A 23,678-nucleotide genomic window follows, 5' to 3' on the forward strand; every position below is an offset into this window, starting at 1 on the left:
CATTAATTGATCTGGTCCAACCTTCCTTCAGAATGTCTTGTATTTGTTTACACCTGATTGCTTTGTGTGGGACTTTTTGTTTGTGAGCAAAGACGACCTGGGTCACTGTTCAGTCCTCTGATTAGTTATAAGCAAGCATCCACACATTCAACATTTGGAAACAGCAGTTTACTCTCTATACACCATAATCAGGGACATGCTAAAATGAAGTTTGACACTGACCAACAAATAAAGTATGCACCTCCAACCAGTACATTTTTGCAAAGATATAGTTTAATAAATATACAAAGATTCATAAAATCCTCAAGTACTTCCCCAAAAAAACAACTGTATTGGAATCAACTTGGAGCTAAACAGCCATACCAAAAAAAAAAAAAAAAAAAAAAAACTTTTACAGATATATCTGGCACTTTTACAGAATTTTCATAGGAAATACAGCACTAGTATTCTCCCTCTAATTTCTATGGCAAAGTAATGTCTGAAATTAATATTCAAAGTCCCTGCAGAAACACTATAAATACATGTTATTTATGCAGATGTATTTTATTACCGTAGAATCGGTTTAGTAGTCAGCTCCAAAGCAGAACATGAAAATTGTTAGATTCTCTTTTAAAATAGGCTGAACTGGCAAGTAAGGAGCAAAGTATCCTGTGGCTTATGTATAAAGATTAAGCAGCAAGCTGTGTTTTGCTCCTAAAGGTGTTGACCTTGAAACTTCAGTGTATCCTTGAAATCTTCATGAGGGAATACAAGTGATGACATGTTTGCACTGAAGGTTTGGATTTCAGACAGGCTGAGATGCAGCTCTGCACTTTGGGGATCAATCCCTGGAAAGCAAAATGCACTTAGTATAGTTCAGGGATAATACTTTCAGAAGGGCAAAGCATTTTAGGCATCTAAACCCTGTTCTCACTTAGGTCTTCTAAACTGCATTGATTTTAATGGAACTCCTGCCAAAGTACTTAGTTCACATTTGAAAGTAAGATTTAGGCTAGCTAAACATACAGAAAATTTAGAAGATTTTATTCATGGTGCTGCATGCATGTTCTGTGTATGAGGGGCAGACCCAGGACAGGTATTCACAAAGGGTAATTTGCTCTAGTGAAGTGACACTGCTGTGATTCAGATCTCTACTGCAGATCCCTTGCAGCCATGGCCAGCAATCACAGGGCAAGTTGGTCAGGAATCCGGAGTGGATGTTTTTTCCGTGGTTGGTTTTCTGTGCGATCAGCACGATAGCTTGACAGCCACCGTAAGGAAATGGCTGGAGAGTGGGGCTGGGTGGTGGGAGCGGGACTGGCCCTCCGGCAGCAGCCTGGCAGCTGCCCAAGGCAGCACCCCCAGAGCTACATCAACTGAGTGCCGTCTGGGGGCTGGGAAGGTTTGTTCAAGAGGCTTCATGGAGAATTACAATTTAAGAAAGAATTCGAGGCAGAAATAAAATTCATCTTCTGCAAAGGGAGAGAGAAAATCTTTTCAGTTCCGGAACGGCAGGACAGACAGCAAGCTGTGAAATGCAGGAGGATTTAAGAGCCTGCAGGAGGGAAACCCCAGCAAAAGCTATTGTTAAGGGAGAGAAAGGTGTAATTTCCTATAAACCTTTAAAGTGCAAGTTTGGATCAGGGAGGACACTAGATAGGTGATACAAAACATTAGCAACATGCTCAAAGCATGCTCAGAGCTTCGACCTTAGTGGTGATATCGGGGATTGTCTGTGGATTTACCAATTAGCCTAAGGGAAAATGAGAGTGTCAGCGTGTGTAATTTAGCAAATCTACCTATAGTAGTATAAGAAGTTACTGTCCATGCTGTCTTCTGATGTTCTCTTGCACAGCTGACTTTCATGGATCCACGTGTTTGCATCCCTCAGACCTTTCAGTGCCACGATTCATAGTTTAGCTTGAAACCAATCTCGTGCAGCAGCTCCATTAAACCAGCAGATGTTGCACAGAGTAACTAAGACTTGTTTCTATGTTCCCTTCTGTTAGCTCTGCTTTGGGGCTTGAAGAAACAGTAGATATGTGCTTGCAGAAGCTCCTTAAAACTGCTGCAGTCATTTGCTAAGTGAAAACATGTCTCCAGTGAAATGCAGTAAGCCAAAGAAAAACAACAATTGAAAATAAATGACTAGATGAGTCTAGCCTAAGACTTGTACATGGAAAGGTTGTGTCTTCTCCCTCCTCCATTCCCAAAGCATTTGCTAACTCCTTCCTGCTAACTTTTCCTCCCTCTCTTTTCTGTTTTTTTAATGATGAGCCAAAAACTCCCAAAGATGCTCCACAGTCATCATTCACAGCTCTTAAAATGCCTGGACCTACGTAGTCTTCTGGAATCATTCCTTTAAGCTAACTTAAGATCTTTATAAAGATTCATATGCAAAGCATTAAGTTATGGCAGAAATGTTCTGCAAATATTTATATTACTTTGCTTCTTCATTACCACCCGTCAAGTCGTGCACTTCTGCTGTAATTATGTAAAATATGCCTCACAACTCAATTTACCATAGGAAAATTAATAATAATATTTTTTTTAAAAAAAAAAGAGATTAAGACTGTTACGAGAGCTCCTATTATTGGTGCCAATACTAGTGGAGTGACTTAACGGCTAGCATGCTGATCCTCTACATTTCTGTGTTACAAAACTAACGAAAATAAATCAATAATTCTGCTATCTTTGAATAAATACTGACTGTAAGATAACTCTGGAGAAGTTTGCACATTATGAGAAGGAATAACGTGAATAATATTCTGAACATAACCTCAGAGGATGCTGAAGCATTACAGTCACAAATCTGCTGATTGTAGCTAAAATACATTTCCACATTTGGTTAATCTTCTTAATTTACCGTGAGAAAACTAACACCAGGCTGTCAACTAATTGTTTCAATACCTTAGTCTGCAAAGCCAAATGAGAGAGGGAAACCCCCCCCTCCCAACAAGCACCCTTCAGAACAAGCTATTTTCATTTTGCCTTTACATCAGCGTGCCCATTGAGACAGCCTGGAAGCTGTCCAACTCGCAGGAAATGATTGCTGGGATTCTCTGTTCCTCTCATATCTGTCATTACACAATTATATCCACTGCTTCATTTTCCCTACTGAACAGTAGAGAAATTTGGTCATATACATGTGAGAACAGACCTGGCAAAACAAGTTAAAGCTGCAATCCTTTATAAATGTGATGTATCTGAAAAAAACTTAATTAAAAAAAAATCCTCTGGTGTACACTGCTGTGATTTTTATGCAGCTTTTTACGACAGCAGTATCTCTGCTTATGTCTTTTCCAGAAATAGGATATATACCCTTTAAGATATATACTCTTTCAGATTATTATCTGCTCCACAAATACTCATCACTTCTATAATCCATCATAATGTGCTTCTTTGGGAAACATAGGCTTACAGATTGTCAGGGAAAGTTTTCCAAGCAACAATTGCATATTCTAAAGCTAGTTTGTGAGTGACCATTTTTATTAAAAATCTGTTTGTTTCTACATCTTTTTACTTATAGCTGTGATTATCTTCCTTCAAAATAAAAAGTAGACTGTTCCAATTAGTCTCTATTCTAATTTTAGAAAAATAACATGCAAGGTTCCCAACATTTTTTAAGAGTAGTCATTAAACCTGACAAGTAAATCTCTGTTTTTAACTTGACTAGAAGGCTAGCAAAATCTTCAGTATGCTTACAGATTAAAAAATCGGCATTACATAGAACAACATACCTGTATCCCATATCTATCTATCTATCTATCTATCTATCTATCTATCTATCTATCTATCTATCTATCTATCTATCTATCATCTGTGTACAGCCTGTGTGAAATGCTCCTCTACTGTACTAGCTAAATATACAACAAAACCTCTGCACTTCCTTTCAAGCTGAGGCCATAAAGGCTGAAGTGCTGAACTTCCTAACCCATCATCACGGAGCGCCTGTTAACATACAGCGCAAATCCATGTGAAAAAGCAGAAACGACGGTTCGCAGGTTCTCAACACTGGCACTCAATTGGCAGGACCTGTCATCTCTGTCTAGCCTGCACTTTGTGACCCTAACATTTTCTCTTCTTTCCCACCACAATTATTCAGTGCTGAAGAAAAAAGGTGCAGATTACCTGTGGGTCAGGCACAGGATATGAAGAACAAAGAGAGTTCTTGAAATCCACTTCACTCTGTCTGACAATTTGTGGATGAACAGTCAAGGAATTAAATCAGGCTGTGAAGGCTTTCAAAACACTCCCATTTTAAACTTTAAGACTATAAAGAGAAGCTTATAGTGTAAAGAAAAAAAAATGCCCAAAACACAACAAAAACCCAACCCCCACCTTTTACTGTAAAAATAGCACATCAAAACAAAACAAAACAAAAAAGTCTATTAGATATATAAACTATTAGGTATTATAAACACTGAAGACTAAGAACTAAAATTATTTAGTCAACTCATTTTCATAGCCAATGACTTAGGAGTGCTCCCCCACACTGAAGAGGTAACCCTTTTAAAATGCAGAATGGATGCCATTCTTTTCTAACAGAAAAAGTGATTAAAATCCTATTTCGCTTGCTCACACCAACAAGTTCATTTGGATTAAATATGATACACCTAAACTAAACAGTCATTGTTCCAAAATAAATACAGATCTTATTCTGCAACTTGTGTTTACTGAAGTAGCTTCACTAAAATCAAGGTTTATATTTTCATTTCAGCTGCACCTTGTAACTGGAAGAATCCAATCTAAAATAAAACGTGACCTAGAGAAGTATCTACATAGCAACTGTAACATGACAGTTACATTCCCACAGCAAAAGAAAACTCTATTTTGCTAGTTGTCTTCACCTCGTAAGTTTCATGAAGTACATATTTCAAGAACTGATGGTGTCTTGGTATATATTACTTGATACACTGTAATCTTTCTATTGAAAAGGAAGAACGTAATGTAAAATCCTATCTTTAGGACAGGGTCAGCAGTGCTCAAGACAATCACAGTTAAGTGCAGTCCTCCAAACCCTGGAGCTTTTATGCTTGCTTTAGGGTGTAGATTTGTTGCTCAGGTTTCAGTTCAGAGATACTCCCTTTCATTCCGAATATGCTCATTACATTCCAGTTGTTCAGACAAGATAAAACATAAACCAATTCTATTTCTGTAATGTATGACCTTACTCAGGGAAGTGTTTTGGAGTGCCTCTCTAACGATCACTTTTTGCTACAACTGACAAAATAATTTATTGTTCTATTTCTGTATATTTTGCAAGAGAAGAGAAGAGGAGGGTGTCAGAGAAAGAATTTTACCCATAGATAGAAAGGGCTAAAAAGAACTCAAGTTTATCTGTTTAAAGAGTTTGTGTCACTCCTGGAGAGGACAGTGTTAAGTTGAAAATGTCAAATTCACTTAATTTTAAAAGTTCAGCACTTCACATAGTAAATACCTTCTTTGCGACATGATTCGTGTTATCTACAGATATATACTTTTGTAAAAAGAAAAAAATTCTATGCCTAATGAAAGCCAGTGAAAATAAAACATGAACGTGTTTAAAGAAGTAACAAAAGCCATGAACTTGGTCAGTATGTAATGGATTATTCCCAAACATTATTAACTCGAAAGTATACTATTAAGAACATAAACTTTTTATTGAAACTACATACTGAAGTTCGTTCAAATATATTTAAATTTTGAAAAATTTCAAAATTAACCTTATGAAGAGAATGATTTTTCCGTAAAATCCTGAAAACAAGTTCACATGGAAATTTTCACAAGAAGATGTAAGCTCTCTCAGTCCCACCCAACGGCTGTGCCTCTGTGCGGCGGAGTATCTCCTAAATACATTTGTTTAAATGAAAGCTACAATGCTTTAGGCTAGCAAGTTTCCCATCCTTGTAATTACCTGCTAATGGGACAAAGACTGGGATTAAAATTCTCTCGGCTAACTTTGCCAGTACAGACAGCTAAAACTTTTGCTCCTGTGGGCAGCCTGAAGACTTGTGCACGACACTTTTCATTTTTCTCCTTCCTTTTCTTTCCTGCCTTGATGTTGTGGGGCAGATGTTGGCCCCTATGTTGCTGCTCAGTGGTAAAAGTAGGGAGTGAGCTGAGGCAGAGCTACCTCGCCCAGCTGGAGCAGACGACTATCTGCTTCACCAGAGCTCTGGGAATGCCAGCTGGATAGACAAGAGTTTTTGTGCCACCTTACAGCCATACATTTAGAGAAAGAGAGTAGCAACAGGAAGGTAGATAAAGCAATAAAGTGATGTTATGAGCTTGGTAGGCTCCTGTGTATTTCAGCTGAGCTGCATGTGTGCAAAGACCACTCCATCTGATTTTCTTGAAAAAGGAAATCATATAGGGTCTATTTTCAATGGCACCGAGTATAAAGGTGCTCATCACTGGCCACATGAAAGGAAAGATAGTTACGTAGTTATTAAGTTGCATAAGCCTATAGGAATGATCTTCTCAAGTAAGCTAAGGAGGTAATTGTTATTCTTCGCAACTCTTAACACTCATAGACCCCAGCAGCACATTCCACAACAGCCAGGCATCATGCGTTTCGGATGCGTTGAAGCTTTTCGCTAGGTTTTGCACGCACCAGCAAAGTCACAGTTCTGCCCCTGAATAAAGACTTTGTTTTGCATTTCTGTTCTGTTACTACATGTGTGGTGCAATTTAGTCCCATGTTCATGAAGTGGAAATTCATGAGCTTTCTGCAAGTCCACTATGGTTGTAGTATCATGTAGATGAGAAACTATTCCCTCATATACACATTAGGAAAAACTCCTTACCATGATTTGTATTTCCTTTCCTTTCTTTCCTTCTTTCCTGCAATGAAACTGAGATGTTCTTGGATTGCTACTGTGGAAAACTAAATGCTAATAGATGGGCTCTATGTTTCAGCCTCAACGTGCTAAGATAACTGCTCTGATGCCTGCTGGAAGGGAGTCCACAATCGACAGGTTTGTTAGAAAGTGAACTCTCTTTATAGGAGTACCTTTAAAATTAGGTTTGCAACAAATATATGTAGTGCTGTAAAAAAAAAACCCAAAACCAAACAAAAAAACAAAAACAAAACAAAAAGCTCTACTGAAGCTTTTGGAATAATCACAATTGGCTTTCCCAGAACTGTCTGCTGCTGAAGGTGAGCTATCCGAAGTTGAATCTTGGGCTCCTCATGAAGCATACCTTGCCAGTCTGGTTGGGAGATTCCCATTGCACACATACAAACATCAGGAGGAGGTATACTCTTATTTCAGACAAATGAGAAAGATAATTTCTAAATAAATATTCCCTTGCAGGGCCCTGGATAACTCTGGATGACCAGGGATTAGTTCAGCTGCCATCCTTACGGTATTTGAGGGTGGGAGGAAGATAATTCAGCCAGCTCTACCTGAAGTTTTCCTCTCCCTGCAACCATCCCTTGTACCTCACTAGGAATAAGGCTTATTCAACAGCCTTTCCTGTAAATTTTTTTGAGTTTGATGGCCTAGAAATCTATTTTCAGTATGCTCTACAGTCCTTTCTACATGTTTTTGTAATAAGTGACTACAGTTGTTTCTTATTCAAGATACAACCAGTTAGGAAGTAAAGGGCCAAAGGTCCACTAAGACTTCCTAGGATCCATTTTCCAATCACAGCCAAATTAGACTAACTCTGCCAAAATCAGATAGGTGCCTCAAGGAGAACAGCTATTTCCCCTGTAGAACCAGACCTAGTGGTCTGAACATGAACTTCTGTCCACTGTTCATAGCTAAATGAAGGTCATCTGGCAAAACCCATCACTTTATGACTGTTATATTCTCAATTTTTGTATTTCCAGCAATAATGTTCATATGACCAACATGAATGATTACCTCCGACACTCACCAAGAGCTGATTCTGCTTTCAGCTGCATCTTTATCTATCATGCTCTTTTGAAAAATATTTTCAAACAAAAAAAAATATTTTTCATAGAAAGTTTTAAAAATATTTTAATGAAGACAATTGGAATATCCAAGAATGCACATGCTATTTTTCTTGCTTGAGAGAATGTGAAATGTAATGTTCTCAAGAAATATATTTTCTTTGGCATCATATTAGTCTATATTTACTTTTGGGTCAGTAAACCGGCTGTTTACCTCAAGAGAGGTTAACTGCCACCATCAACAACACTGTTGCTTCATACTGGATACTTTTTTTTCCTGACATTGACACAACTAGGTTGATTTTCTTCCTTGCTGGTACATCATTGCTGATCTCAGCACAACAATGGAAATTTATGCCATAATGTTACAACAAGATCTTGCAATGCTCTGAGACAAGTTCACAAATGAAATGTTTTAAATACTACTGGGGTAATTGCACGTGAGAGAAACAAAGAGCAGGAAGCACTCAAAGCTGCTCTGTTTACCTCTTAAACAGCTGCTACCTATTGCTTAAAAAAAAAAATCTCAACCAAAATAGTAGCACACCCCCCCCACACACCTCCTGACATCCTCTAAAATCTTTATGAACAACTGGACAATTAAAAACCATAAAGTTGCTGTATTTTTTGTGAAGAATCATTAAATTCTATGCTACTTTCCACCGCATCTCGAATGGAAGATAAAACCAGCTCTAATGGTGGTGCACAGATTTAATCAATGGCTTAACCTTTAAGCATTCTGAAAGCTTATCACAAACCAAACCTAAATGCAGTAACTGTTAATACTAACTTCACTGATATACTAATGTATCCTCCATCACACTTTCCTTCGAATAATATTATTTTAAAAAACCAAAAATAAGTTAAAAAATAGACAAGTGATACAAAGAAATAATAAAATTTATAAATATTATAATTTAACCAATAATTATAAGGTAATATTAAAATCTAATCAAAGGAGAAAATATTTCCTCTTTCTCCTGAATTTTTTAATTCATACATACCAATATTTTACGTTCTTTCAAGGACAATGGTATAACTTACTGATTTCTTAAGAATTATTTCACACCCCTGCAACTCAAAGCCTAGAAGTCTCTACCTGCTTTATGGACAAGATACACACAATCACAAGTAACTTGTTTTGGAACAGTAGTACTTAGAGAAGCAAGACGGATTTACTGTTGTTCTGATTTCTTCTTTTTCAATGGGTTACCCCATCATTTTGTAAACATAATTTGTCACCAACACCAGCCAGAGTTCTCTGTAACTACTTTTTGCCTTTCTTTCAGATCTGTTATCCCTGCTGAGAGAATCTACTAAAGAAGAATTTTTCATACTGACACCAACTGTAGTCTTGCTGTGAATAACCACATTCCCATAAAAATCATTCCATTTATTGCAAAGTTGTTGGCAGACCATAGGAATAATAGTCAACTCAGGAAACCTTTTATCCTGAAATCACACAGCTTAACCCTTTACATGACTATATGAAGTTCATACAAAGCTGCTGATCTAATGCTTTATAAAAGCATTTTTGTTGTTGGCAAGTTTTTTCAATTATTTTTTCATAGTACTTTTTTTAACTAAAAAGGAAAGAAAAAAAAAGACTGAATTGGAATTGATCAAGCAGTATTCAGGGTTTTTTTTTAATAAAATGCTGTATATAATGCTGTATATAAAATTATAGACTCTCCCAATGCATGAAATAATACATTAGCATAGATGCTTGAGTGTGGTTTTGATTATAAACTAAAAATTTACAGTCATATGAAACTTTTTTTCCTCTCTGTTTTTCCTACTTTCTTATGGTAAGGAAAGATGTATGAATTTACAGTATAATAGAACAATTAGGAAAAAAGTGTTTGTTTTATGATTTTTTTTTTTTTTTTTTTTTTTTAACACCATACTAGTGGAGATTAGATTCAGGAAAGAGACATTAGTTTTGTTAGTCAGTCCTCCTGACAGTTTGGGAGTCAGAGGTTGCTTGTATTCAAATTTCTGTCCGAATTTATTAAAGTGATGGAACAAAAAAAGTCGGTGTATATTTTCACTGTCTTTTTTGTTCTGTTCATCAACCATTATTTTTAGGTAATTATGGCTTGATTTATGCTTTATTCATTTGACCAAGGCCATAATGGGAGTTTTGGACTTGTAAATGCACCTTTAAGAAAGACATACACATTTTGTTCCAATAAATGAATTGAAATATTTGACTCCTATTTTAAAACTTTTCAGTCACAGAAAATTCTTAAAAAACTCTTACTTGAGTTATAACTGCTGCTACAATTGGCTCTCCCCTTGCCTACCAACATTAGGGAAGGAGTTATTCCCCCTGTGTATCCATACTTCCCATTTGCAATTCAAGTTACACAAATACGCAGAAAAAAAAAAGAGGAGATCCTTCAACTGATTGAAATTATTTTCCACAGTTCAGAAAGGATCATTTGCTTAGATATAGCTGATCTTTACTGTGGCAATAATATTTCAGCTGAGCTCAGGACTCATGTGAGCTGTCTGTACCCTGCTGTCAATGAACATGTAAGAACTACCATCTCCCAACTGCACAGTACTGCAGGTAATGTTCAGAAAGTGCCTGGACTGCCCTGTTCGGACTGGACAAGGATCTTGGAAAAAAAAAACAACCCAACAACAAAAACCAAACACTACATTCCTTCAATACCTCATTGTTTCTTTTGTTAAGCTTTTAATTTTTTAAAATCCTCATGCTTTAACAGTGCACATTGATTGCTTTAGTCAACTACAGAATTACCCAGCTTCTTGACCATATCTAAAGACAAATTTCAAAAATACAATTAACAGTAGTGAAGTTTTACTTTAAAACACTGAAAAATAAAAGTGATACTGCAATGAGTAAAGGGAATAATCCCCTCCCCCTTTCTTTAAAGTTTCATTAGACCATTGAACTGGATGAAATTCAGATAGAGGCCTTATTGTAACCACACTGAAACAGTAGAAATCTCCTGAGACCATGAAACTCAAACATTTTGGGAACCAACTTCAAGCACTCCTTTCGTGCTTTTAAAACAAAATGAATGAAAGACACTTCTTAATTTTTCTTCCTGTAGCAACATTTTAATATGATTCCTACAAAAACCCAAGCACAAACAGATGTTTAAAATACATGTGGATGCATATTTTCTTAGAGTTGAAACTACAATCGTAGCAGTCACACGTAACCACGCCAGCACAAAATTAAGCCTAGGCCGAAGAAGTTGATAGAAACTACCTACCAGGCATACTGCTAAGATGCTTACACTGCGATTTCAAATCTTTGTATTAAATGAGGATTGGCTAATGTGTCAGGTCTCTTATCCTGCAAAATGGTACGTAAGGATGACATTTAGTTTTCCCTAGATTTCCTAAAATAAAAGGTACGTAATTGTGAGAGACTAATCCACTTAAAACACCAAACTGGATAATGAAGATCTGAGGCTTACAGTTTAAGAGGTTTATAGTTTAAGATGGTACCCAAATCAACAAGAACAGAATTTTATTAAAGATGACTATTATTTTCTTCGATTTATTTTCTGGGTTTTGCATTATAAGAGTCCAGTGAGGAAAAAAAAAAAAAGGTTTGCCTCAAAGTGGTGGAATCAGCACAAAATAACTGCATTACATGAACAGAAAGGGTGGGCTGGGAAAGATATTTGAGTGTAAATTAATGTTGATCTTAGCTGGAATAACTTGCACTCTTCAGCACTTGCAGCTGCACCAGGGACTTGACTGGCTGTATGAGATTTTACACATCTGTCAGCTTAATCAGAGACCAAAACAAAAAAATCTACTACTCAGGAATGTTATTTCAATTTGTGAAACTTTTTGGATTTTTAGGTTATAAACTGATAATGGATTACTTAGGAAACTTATGAATCTCTTATGAATGAGTCATAACTACAGTATTGACATCTGTAGTAGTAGATAGGCTTTTGTTCAGGGATATTCATATATTTAAAGAAAATGTAAAAAACATGTTGGTCATATCAGTTCCATGAAATACTAAAAGCCAAAGAGAAGCCTCTCTATGCAAGGATAAACGGAAAGTAATACATTAATTAATAGCAACATTAACTGCTTTTACCATTAGTATCAACTATTTATTCATTCATTTGGCATCCCTGTTCTATTATTTCAGACTTTTGGGATAATTTAAATAACAAAAAGACCCTATTCAAATCTGAAATGACAATTCTGGCACTAAGAGGCCTTCAGAATGAATCACATCATCACCTAGTTTTGGATCTAACATGCTGAACCATCAAGCAGTGTATCACATCTGTGCTTAGGTCCCAATCTGTATTGGCAGAAGAGCTCTGTAGCATGTATCAGAGACTTTGCAGCTCCTCAAAAGAAAAAAATCATGAAGAGCAGGTGTTTATATGTGTTAGCAATATAACATAAACCAGTGTTTTGAAGTCTGCTAATGGACTGGTAGCGAAAGTATGAAAATAGACTTCAGACTTCTCAGTCTGTTAAATTTCTTGATTTCAAACAAGCCTTAGGTTTTTAGAACAACTATATTGTTTCACTATTGGTTCTAAGAGAATTTTCAAAGCACTGTCTCAACATCATTCATTATATAGCAATTTTTATGTTACCCTTCAGTGCCTGCCACTGCAGCACAACATTAAAGTTTCTGTTGCAAATAAAGCTGCCATACCCGGGGTAGATCTGTGATTTCAGTAATAGACCCTATCTATACACTGCTTTGATGCAGATATTACAATGAGTTTCAGGTACCTTACTGCTGCCCTTCAATACACTATCTCCTCTAATGGCCGATCCTTAAATCTGACATTTCAGGCTCTGCAGAAGCTAGCTGTAATGGCCAGGTACAATTGTTACCATGAAAAGCATGTCAGCATTTGGTATTTTATTTCCTAGGAATGGGACAAGATCTTCTGTCACTGGGAGGAACACCTCTGAATGTGCAATTTGGGAGAGTATGTAGACAAAATGTGTTGTTATCTGATAGAAATTACTTAAAGGTACCATCTTGGACATGGGTTTATACAACTAAAAGTTAGCTTGCTGTCTATCACAGACCTTTTTTCACTAGCATGTATGCCACTGACAAATGGGATGTCATCCAGATGGACCTTGAAAAGCTTGAGGAGTAGGCCAATGTGAACTTCATGAAGTTCACTAAAGCCAAGTGGGAGGTCCTGCATTTAGATTGGGACAATCACCTGTATTAGTACAGGCTGGGTAAATTGATTGAGAGAGCCCTGCAGAGAAGGACTTGGGGTTACTGGTGGATAAAATATTAGACATGATCCAGCAATGTGTGCTCGCAGCCCAGAAAAACAATCATATCCTAAGCTGAATAAAAAGCACAGCCAGCAGGTTGAAGGAGGTGGCTCTTCTTCTGTACTCTGCTTCCATGAGACCCTACCTGGAGCACTGTATCCAGCTCTGGGGTCCCCAGCAAAAGAAAGACATGGACCTGTTGGAGCAGGTCCAGAGGAGGGTCACAGAATTGATCGGAGGGATGGAACACCTCTCCTATAAGCACAGGATGAGAGAGTTGGGGTTGCTCAGCCTGAAGAAGAGAAGGCTCTGGGTAAACTTTTCTGTGGCTTTTCAGTATATAAAGGGGGCTTATAAGATGGGGACAGAATTTTTAACACGGCCTGTAGCAATAGGAGAATGGGTAAGGAATAATGGTTTTAAACTGAAAGAGGGTAGATTTAGATTAGATACAAGGAAGAAATTCTTTACCATGAGGTGGTGAGACACTGGAACAGGTTGCCTAAAGAAGCTGTGCATGCCTCATTATTGGAAGTGTTCAGAGTCAGGTTGGATGGGATTTTGATTTAGCGAAAGATGTCCCTGCCCATGGCAGGGGGGGTGGTGGACTGAATGATCTTTAAAGGTCCCTTCCAACACAAGCCATTCTATGATTCTATAAAATACTATATGGGGTGATTTGTGTATCAGTGTACTTCACAAAGCATGCCTGGCTACTCTTCAGTTCATTTGTACTACAGCAAAATCAAGGCATCTCAAACAGAAGCCCCAGTACCAAACAGTAGGCTACATGGCTCACAAGTACAGACAGCTGAAACACTGCAATGATTAGAGATGACTGATGCCCTTCTGCTCTAAATGTTGGGATGCTTTTTTAAACTGTGTTTTTAAAAAAAGAATTTTACTTGAAATGTATGAATAACTCAAACTGGAACAGTTACAACTTACCAAAATAATCCAAAATAAAAAACAATAGAAAACAAATTAACAAATACACTGGAAAACTGGAAAGTTTTCTTGGAAGACTATTTGCAATGTGTCAGCAGAGACAGCATTTATGTGAGGATGCTCCTGAGGAGTGAGACATTAAAGAGACAAAGCTGAAGCATTGTTAGAAAGCCAACTACAACTGCACACAATAACAAAAACTACAATTACCTGGCTCGGCTATCTCTTTTCACTCTTGAATACTTTATGACAGAATTGTTATCCTTGTATCTGTAGATACCACCCTTATCACCATCAGCAGCCCTATCTGTAGATGAGGACACTAAGGCACAGTGATCAGGAATCACAAAGTAGTGGCAGCCACAAAAAGCGACCTGGTGTCATTTCACTCTATACAAATATGTATGTAAAAATCATGCACCAGACAACTGATTAGTACATAATACCAGCAAAGGCTTATCCTGTAAATGTTCATAGCTTGGAGCATGGCTTCAGACACAAAATGATCTTGATCCGATATTTTCATTGAAGAGAAGTTGAGCAAGCTTTGTTCTTTAGTGATCCTGCTTTCACAATCCTTCTCCACTTCCTCAGCGCACCTGGCTATGTCTCTGCAGCTTCCCCAACTCCCATCACTGACTGCGGACCTCTGCACAACTTAAAGTTAAGTTTAAATCTAGACAACATCATGTCTATCATGCCTGCTCAAAGCCAGCTCTCCAACATTTCCACACGGTGTGAGAGAATAAATGATGGACTTCCACACTGCTAACGGTGGCCAGTCTGCTCTCCCAGCTTGCTCTGGAGCTTGCTCAAAGCCTGTACTTAAGGGCTGGCTTGCGTCCAAGCAGTTCACTTGTTAGATTACTTGACTCTAGGGCCAGATGTGCTAAAATGCTCTCAGAAAGAGAAGAATTTTATCCTACAGCGGTCATGGTTCTTTGAGATGTGCAGTAACCTGCACACAAAAAGTCTGCTGAATGTTATTATTCAATAATGTGTATTATCATAATGCCCACAATCCCAAATCATGCTTCAGAGTGCTACTGTGCTAAAAGTTACCAGCCTGAGTCTGTGGCATATTAAAGTATCAAGGTCTGAGGGGAAATAGTTTCCCTTTCTCCTTCAGATTAAAGAAACAGAACATATGGCCGTATTGCTTCAAAGGCATTCCTACAGGGCACTGCGTGGCACGCTGGGGACATCACTGTGTGCACGGTCACTGAAGGACCAGGGAGGAAAGTCACTTAGCCTCCTGCGGTGTTACCGAGACCTACAAAGGAGAAAATTCTCAGGTTGATGAAAAGAAGAATATATGTCCCTGTCATGAAGAAAAGGTCTCCTTGAGGCCTAGAAGTGATTTATATGGTGCATTTGCTTCCAGCAGCAGGGAGGCAGCATAGTTTCACCTGTAAGATTTGAAGGCAAAGGCCAAAGAGGGACTAACATTGGCGAAGTTTTACTCTGTGATCAGGCTTCTCGGTTGCTATGCTGGGGTTTTGTTGTTCCCTTTCTTAGGCCTGACCTCTCACTACCATCTCCCTGGAGCACCTCTCTTTGGAGCAATCCTTTTAGTGCCTGGCGTTAGTACAGAAGGTATCACCATCTGCTTTAGTGCCACCGGAGTGTGTGTTGCAGTAAGGGCCTTAGAGGTCGTTTGCATTTCTTTAGGGAAGGGAAGGGTTCTGAATACTGCTGGGTGTCAGACAATCCAGTCACATTTCAAGTAGCAAAAGCTGCCCTCCACACAGCCTTGAGCTTGAAAAGGAGCATGAGGAAGAAGTGGTGTGGATAAATACTGATAGTCCCGATGACTGGGAGCTACAAACAAGGAAAGCAGGCACATCCACATAGTAAATTGTTCAGGAAGCAATCCACAAAGGGCAGTTTTCATAAAAAATACCTAGCAGTTAATTTCTCCCTTTCAACTTGTAGATCTGAGTAAATCCAAGCTAGCAGTTACAGACTTGTAGGAGTCCTGGAAGGATTTATTGCCATATGGGTGGAGGGAAGAGGTTTACAGGGCAAACACAGAGCATGAGAGTGCAGGGATGTAACTGTTGTTTATTCTTTGCTTTAAACTGTGAAAAGATGCATCTATGTAAGGCAATATCTCAAGGCTTCCTAAAGGCCTAGTTCCTGTATGCGTAAAGCGTAGGATTTGTAAAATGTTTCTGTATTAATTTATTGAATGAAGAGGCAGGAATGTTAGAGCAAGACGGATGGCTGCGCTTTGCCACTCCTCGGTGTGGGAGGACTGTCTGACCTCGCTGGCGGCAGGCGGGCTGGACAGAGGAGCAAAGGTGCTGCCCAGTAGCCGGGGGTGGGAAGCAAGGCACCGCGGCCCCCGCTCCAGCCAGCCGTGGTTGCAGAGCTGCAGCTTACGGAAATCACATGCAACTCTAACACAGCCAGCTTTCCAGGGGGCTCTGTGTATAGTAATATGCTAATGCGATGCCTTAAAGGTTCATTAATCTGAATTCATAACATACTTGTAATCATAAAGCACTTATGGAGCTCTTTTTGACACACAGAAGAGACTATGTTCTGAATTTCCATCAGGAACACATTAATATACATCCAGGTGGATTTTAAGTAAGAATCTGAGGAGAAATTAATCAAGGTCAGTACTCCTAATCATTAGAACATAATTAACTATTTTCCTTTAATTTTTCCCCCAAAGAACCAAAGTTACTGCTTTATAATAACATCTGACAGCATTCCCTCTTCTTTTATCGTTAATACATGAACTAACCTAGCTGACAAACTCATACCATACTGCCATTCATTATAAATTACTCCCATACACATATCATCACTTTGCATATAGAGACTCCACAAACAAAACTGAATTGTGAAGCCAGATGTGTGCATTATATATCCTCCACTGATGGCAGAAAAATGAATGCTAATTATCATTACTGTGCCCTTATGCATTATTGCATTTTTAGGAGGTGTCAAAATTAAGTTTTTTATAGTATCATGATATGATTTACAATTTGATCCCACATCAAAAACCTGAAATGAACAAACATAAATACAAATAAAATAAAATAAAAACCCCTCTTCAATTAATTTAATTTAAATTACTTCAATAGAATTCAATACATACCAAAAAACCCTAGAAAATGTCTTATTTACAGAAAAGTTTTAAGTAAGATTTAAAAAGAAAAAAAGGTTTCATAAGTCACATTTTCAGCTTCAGTAAGTATTTCTAAAGGAACAGATCTAATGAGATGGTACCATTTCAGAATAGTATTTACAAAACACTGAATTAACCTTTTAAAATAAGTTGTTCATAATCATTCACTATCAGCAATTATTCCTTTAACATATTTAGCTATAATGTGCATCTGATATGCCAAAGAAATGAACAAACTAATCTTAAGAGGTCAGTATAAATATATAGATACAGTCTTTAAAGATGTGGATAGGTAGATGTCACGTTTCAGTCCTATCATCAAGTTGCTAATTTCTCTAAAACACTGGAGCATACATCCTAAAATACCTAATATGTGTAATTGCTCCATACATACCATTAAAATATTATACCTTATTATCCCTATCACAACATAATCAGCATGTAAAATGACACATTCTTTCCTGATGAGGTAACTATAGTTCTCTTGAGAGCAGTGCATCAATGTATTTGTTCCCTCCTACTCTGCTCTATTCTACTTCAGAGCAGAGTATAAAATAGATAAATGAAAATTTTCAATACTGAAAACCTAAACTTCCTATTTTGAAGCCCAAATACAGATTTTGGAATCTAAATTTTGAGAACACTGCACTATTTTCTAATTTTTGACCTGACATACTTCTATAATTTCATTATGAATTTACTATTAATGCAAGAAATCATTGCTTATAATGGTACTTAGATCAAATTATACAGTAGTACACATCAATATTTTCCTTTCAGTATGTTAAAAAGCTTGTCATACCACTTTAACATGCTGCTTAAGAAACGTTCCTTCAAGATCTGAAATTATTTGCTACTATATCGATTTGGAATTAATGATTCCAAATAAATCTGTGCAAAGTGAAGGAAATAAACCACCTCTTCTTCTCAGAGCAATAAACTAAGAACTAGTACAAACTGAAGGTGCAGTAAGTAATTGTAAATCTAAGTGCAGTTCACTCATTCACAAACAGAATACTGACTTCAGAGCCAGATGGTGAGTTCTGACTGAATTTTTTCATTGAGCTGAAAAATGCCAATTACAAACACTATTATTATAATTATTATTATTATTATTATTATTATTATTATTATTATTATTATTATTATTTTTATTTTTATTATTTTTATTGTTGTTGTTTTTATTATTACATAAAGAGCAACATATAGGAAATTAGATGATTCATTTACCTGGCTGCATCCCGTAATAAATTAGGATGGGTAAACTAGTTTGCAGCTGATACACATTGGCATTGACTCACTGTATACAGATTAAAAAATGACTGCTGTAGTTTAGAATTTAACCTAATAACATTAAATAAATCTCTAGGTTGAGCTTTGACAAGCCAGTTATGTCATACACAAATCAAGCAGTGCTTTGGGGATCACTGCTGCAACTCTGCCCTTTGCATTCAAAATGTTAATTCAGTTTTCAGCAGTTTATAAGAAGACAAAATACTTTCCCACTAACTTGGATGACAAGAGAGCTGTTCTGATTATAGCTTTCTGGAATCTGTCAGATGAAAAGAAGATTTTTATTAAAAAACATTAACTTGTGGTATCTGGAAAAATGTGCACCATAGGCCAAAGTTATGACAGATTATTGCCTGCCTGTAAACCCAGCCTCTCTATATGCCAGGAAGGGTTCCCTCTCAGCCTGGATGAGCTGGAGAGCATCATCTTTCAGGTTCCTGCTTTGAATTACACCTAGACATAAAGACATGTCTACATTGTGGGTTAGACATGTTCCAAATCCAGCTTTGCCTGTTTTCATACTATCTCCGGGCAAGGATGCCCAAGCTCTGTGGCTCACTGGCATGTTGTCTACAAACTTCTCGGTTCCTAAGAGCCCAGATGCTTATGCACATGAATTGGAAAGCTTAGGCCTGAGCAGGGTCACCACGAGATCTTCCAGACTCAGTCCTTCATCGGCAAGAACAGATGCCTTAACGCTGAGACACAGCCAAGCCAAACTGCACACAGTTTTCATGGAAGCCTGTCAAGTTGTAGGGCAGCCTGAACTTTCAAGACACCAAGCAACGACTTTCAGTTTCTGAGATGGATGCAAGAAATCTGCCCGGAGGTCGCAGGCCTTGGGAACCAGGCAGGCCCTACTAATAACGGTGATGCTCACACTGTGGCTCCAGGAGGACACATTCCTTCAAAAACATCACGTGTCTGCAACATGTTTCAAAAAACCTGACATTTGTGGTGAACTCAAAGCCTCAGTCTGTGGCCAGGTCTAGTCCTTACATGCTGCTGCCCACAAAGTACAGGCTCTCTTATGCCCCTTCCCTGTGTACTCTGAAGACTTTTCTATGACAATCCACAAGCACAAACAAACCCACTCCTCTGCACACTGAACATGCTCTTCACTCCTTTGGACAGGGCATTGAACTTTCAGATCAGAGTTCATGTTCCTCAGAAAGAAGGACTTAAAGCTCATGTACAAGGACATGAACACAACTGCTCACTCCTAAGTGCCTCTGTGTATAAAGAAGAGAGACTAGGGTATAGACAATTACACTTGAGTTCAGAGATGCAAGATGAACTGGTTTGTTAGGGGGGAAATGTGAAGAACCAAGCTCATCCAGTGAGCTCCTCTGCTTCTGTGAACCATCTGGATCAGTATTTTTTTCATACATAACTTTGAAGTTCTTCAGTGAAAAAACTGCTGTGCTGCATCATTAAGGCTGTAATGTGCCAATTAGCAGAAAATAATCTACTATCACTAAGATGCAATTGATTAACTTCCATTAAAGTCAGTGATTCGAACAATCATGCATGAAGAAGTAGCTACAAGTGCACTAAGTATCTGGCTACGCACAGCAAATGAAAACACTGAATTTTATTGAATATGCCAGTAAGATACAGTAGTACTTTCTCTTTCTGCTCTGGATAAAATGAAACAGATTTGAAAAATAACTAGCATTGTTATACTTTTCTACAAATCTGAAAAATCGATCCTATACGTGCAACTCACTAATGGTGTTTCTTATATCCAAACCATCATATCTTTACATACAGCTACCTTAATGAAACAAAATACTACTTCAAAATTTAAAGAAATCATCTATTTTATTGTAAATATAAAAAATGAATACTCCACTAAGGAATGGAAGAAAAATAAAGCACATTTAAATAATTTCATTGCATTCTAGGATGCCAAATCATCTGTGAGTGGTTTCTTTTAGATGAAAAGAAATCAAAATATAGGACAGATGTTGGACAAACCACATTTGAGGTCTATCACACACACTGGCATTTTTCAAATTATTTTGGCTCATCTATTAAATAAGGTGTATTTTGCTTGATTTTGAAAAGGGAAACATCAGGAAATATTTAAAGGCAAATTGCTGCCAATTAACTTTGATCAGCAAAAGTTGCATTTGAATCTTTTAGATTCTTTTGCCTGTCTGGAATAACACTATTCTAAAATCTAGCAAAACAACAACTTGATGATTAATGTGTGTTGGCAGCCCCACCACAAGCTTGCTTAACAGTTGGATTTTAAATAAACAGCTGTCTTCATTATGATGGGAAAGAAATCTGACTGTTTTCATGTTTTTGTGTTATTAAAATATGATCAGAAATTGCTTTTTTCCCTTTCAAGATGAAACAGCCAGGCATTATGGTGACAGCCTCTTTCAGCAGTTTGGATAGTTTTAGAATGATCTCACAAGTGTCGCCAAACCATAGCCTACGTAGGCTGAAAAAGCCCTTGGCATGATGACACCAGCTCCTTGCCTCATGCCACAGGGGAGACTCATGTTCAGCAGAGAAACTCCAGCATGTAAAAAAACCTGTACCTGCCCCTGGGGAAGGCAGAGGACCCCCAGTAATAGGCCACTGAGATGGACAGTGTATACAAAATTAATTATTGCCCTTGGTGTTAAGGTAATACTTGCCCACAGTGGGAGGTGAGAAATCTGTACCCAGCCATTAACTGTTTATAGAAGCTGAAGTTTAGTATTTAATGGCCTGTGCAGACTATTGAATTCTAATGTTTATAGATGCTTTTAGTGTATCCACTTCTAAAACTTGTCTACTGTGGTCATACATACTAAGACCTGTGAGGACAAAACTCTAACATTTAAACAGTTGTAACCTTTGAATGCCAGTGCAGACATTTAGTGTAGATATTACTATATATCCTAATGATTAAATTATTCATCTATTTTCTAAACATTTCCATATTAAAACTGTGAAACCAAAAATAATTGTCAAGCCATCTAACAGCAAACGAAAAGAGACAAATATTAAATCACCTCTATGTGTTTTAAAAGAACGAACACTTACTTCCAAATCATTAAAGAATAGATGTGTGTCTGCCAAATTGAAGATCATCTCCTCCATTCGGAGTCCAAGGGACACTGAAGTAGGTGGATCCTTAAAGAAGAAATTAAGCAAATACACCATCAATACCGTGTCTAACATACATGCCAGAATATAAATTGAAGGAACTTATTTTCAAGAGAGATTATTTGATGTATTAAATGTAACATCTGCTTCTTCAGTTTAACTTCAGTAATCCTGTACTATAAGACTTACCAGTAACACTCAAATATATGACTTTAATTCAACTGATACCCTAATTCTGCAGCGGGACCTCTGTGGTCATCCTTGCCTGCCATGGGCTCTCGGCCCTCCACGCAGAAAGGGAAAATGCATTTCACCTAAAACTTCTCCAGATTTTATAGCTGTTTACAAGTTTTATGATCAACCAAGGACATGATAATGCTATTGTCTCTCAAAACAAACTCTCACTGGTCACAAGAATTCAGTCCTGGGAATACCTAGTGACTTTAAAGCAAATCACTGTTAATGTTTTATTTGCAAATAGCAATTATATTTAAAACCACCCCTTGATTCTCCACAAAACCATGCTTTAATTATGCTTTCAGTTTGGCCCACCCATGCAGGGTGAACAAATCTATTGTTTGTTATTAATACGTAACACACTTTAACTTCTCTACAGAAATTACCATAACAACTTATTCCTTACTGAGCTAATAAACTCAAAAAGCATGTTCAGCATTGTGGTTACCAAATGCATTACAGATGTTTGTCTTGTTTTCATTTTTTTCATGTTTTATATATTTTCAATCTGAAAAATCGAAAAGAAAGCCTAATATATACATTTGATATAGAGTTTCTAATTTATAATGCCAAGTATATCCAAGCATACAGAAGCATGAGTTTGAAAGAACGTTATATTATCTCATGACACCCTCTATTAACAATGTTAGTTTGTTAGAAATTATATTTTAAATAGAACTGCAGAAGTGACAACCCATATTTTACTTAAAATAAGTTAATATTCTAAACCTGATGACAACTCAAAAGTTAAAAACCAAGAGATGCAGTCCCTAGTTTCTTTTTCCACCTCTCAATCAAATTAATAGGTGTTTCAACATGATCTCTGAACTTTCAAACATTTTTCTGTAACTACTGGTTAAAAGGCAAAATGTGTCAGTAGCAAAGAGCTGGAAAAGAATGGTGATTTGGCAGTCTGTTTACCTTCTGGAGATGCCAAAACCCAAGTAAAACTAACCAGAAAAATATTTTGGAAAGAAGCATTTAGAAACAAAGCTACATAGAACAAACAGAACATCTATTCATGAACTCACATACATTGAGAATAAGTAAGTTTTCTAGTATAAAAAAAAAAAAAGCTCTTATAAATGGGAAATATTGCATCATGCTATTTTGATGAACTTTGCCCTTAAAAATAAGCCTCCTATTTAAACTGGCACAGCCAATAAAAGAATATTTGGCTTCTTAATTCAAATGGAAATGCTTTAAAATATGAACAAAAGTATTCCGTCTCTGTTTTAATATTGCCCTCTTTGTAGATCTACATCTACCTTTATTTTACTTTTGTAGGCATGAGAGGTGGAAAGCAGGTGATATTTTGTCTCCAGCAAGGCCTGAGGCTACTCCTCCCTCTGTCATTCCTGCTTATCTTTGTGCCCGGTTACTACCCCACCATCCTTCATAGCTCATCAGCGGGTTTTTGGTTTTTTTTTTTTAAACCAGACAAGGATTTCTGTTGTGCCTGAACACTAACAGAAGTCACCCCACAGAAGTCTCTGCTCTAGTGATTAAAAGGAGTTAGATGGACAAAGGGTCACCAGCTACATTTTGATTATCAACTGTTAACGTAACAGTGTAGAACTAATCCCATTCTGAGCTTCCATCCATAAATAGGAATATAATTTTCAAAAGCAGAATAAATGGGCACACAGAGCATGATATCAGTTATGAATGCATATGGTTCATTTTAAACAAATGACTGTGAATATATAAATTTCAATCTACACATGACTTAAACATTTTTATTAAACTTTTTATCACACTTCTGAGTCTGAAAAAAATGACTTTTTGTAAATCTTTCTG

The 23,678-nt window shown here is 37.2% G+C and overlaps 1 protein-coding gene across 10 annotated transcripts in view; it reads right to left on the reverse strand.

Moving 5' to 3' along the window:
• The window catches only part of EYA1 (EYA transcriptional coactivator and phosphatase 1), a 152,246-nt gene that overhangs the window by 16,409 nt on the left and 112,159 nt on the right, over positions 1-23,678 (reverse strand). For all 10 annotated transcript variants that reach the window (XM_026842902.1, XM_026842901.1, XM_026842899.1 and 7 more), the window contains one exon: positions 21,579-21,668. In XM_026842902.1, coding sequence (XP_026698703.1) covers positions 21,579-21,668 — 90 coding nt within the window. The remainder of the gene's footprint in view (positions 1-21,578; positions 21,669-23,678) is intronic.

This window comes from Athene cunicularia (genome assembly GCF_003259725.1).
Source record: "Athene cunicularia isolate RWA chromosome 2 unlocalized genomic scaffold, athCun1 chr2_part1, whole genome shotgun sequence".
Classification (NCBI taxonomy): Eukaryota; Metazoa; Chordata; class Aves; order Strigiformes; family Strigidae; genus Athene; species Athene cunicularia.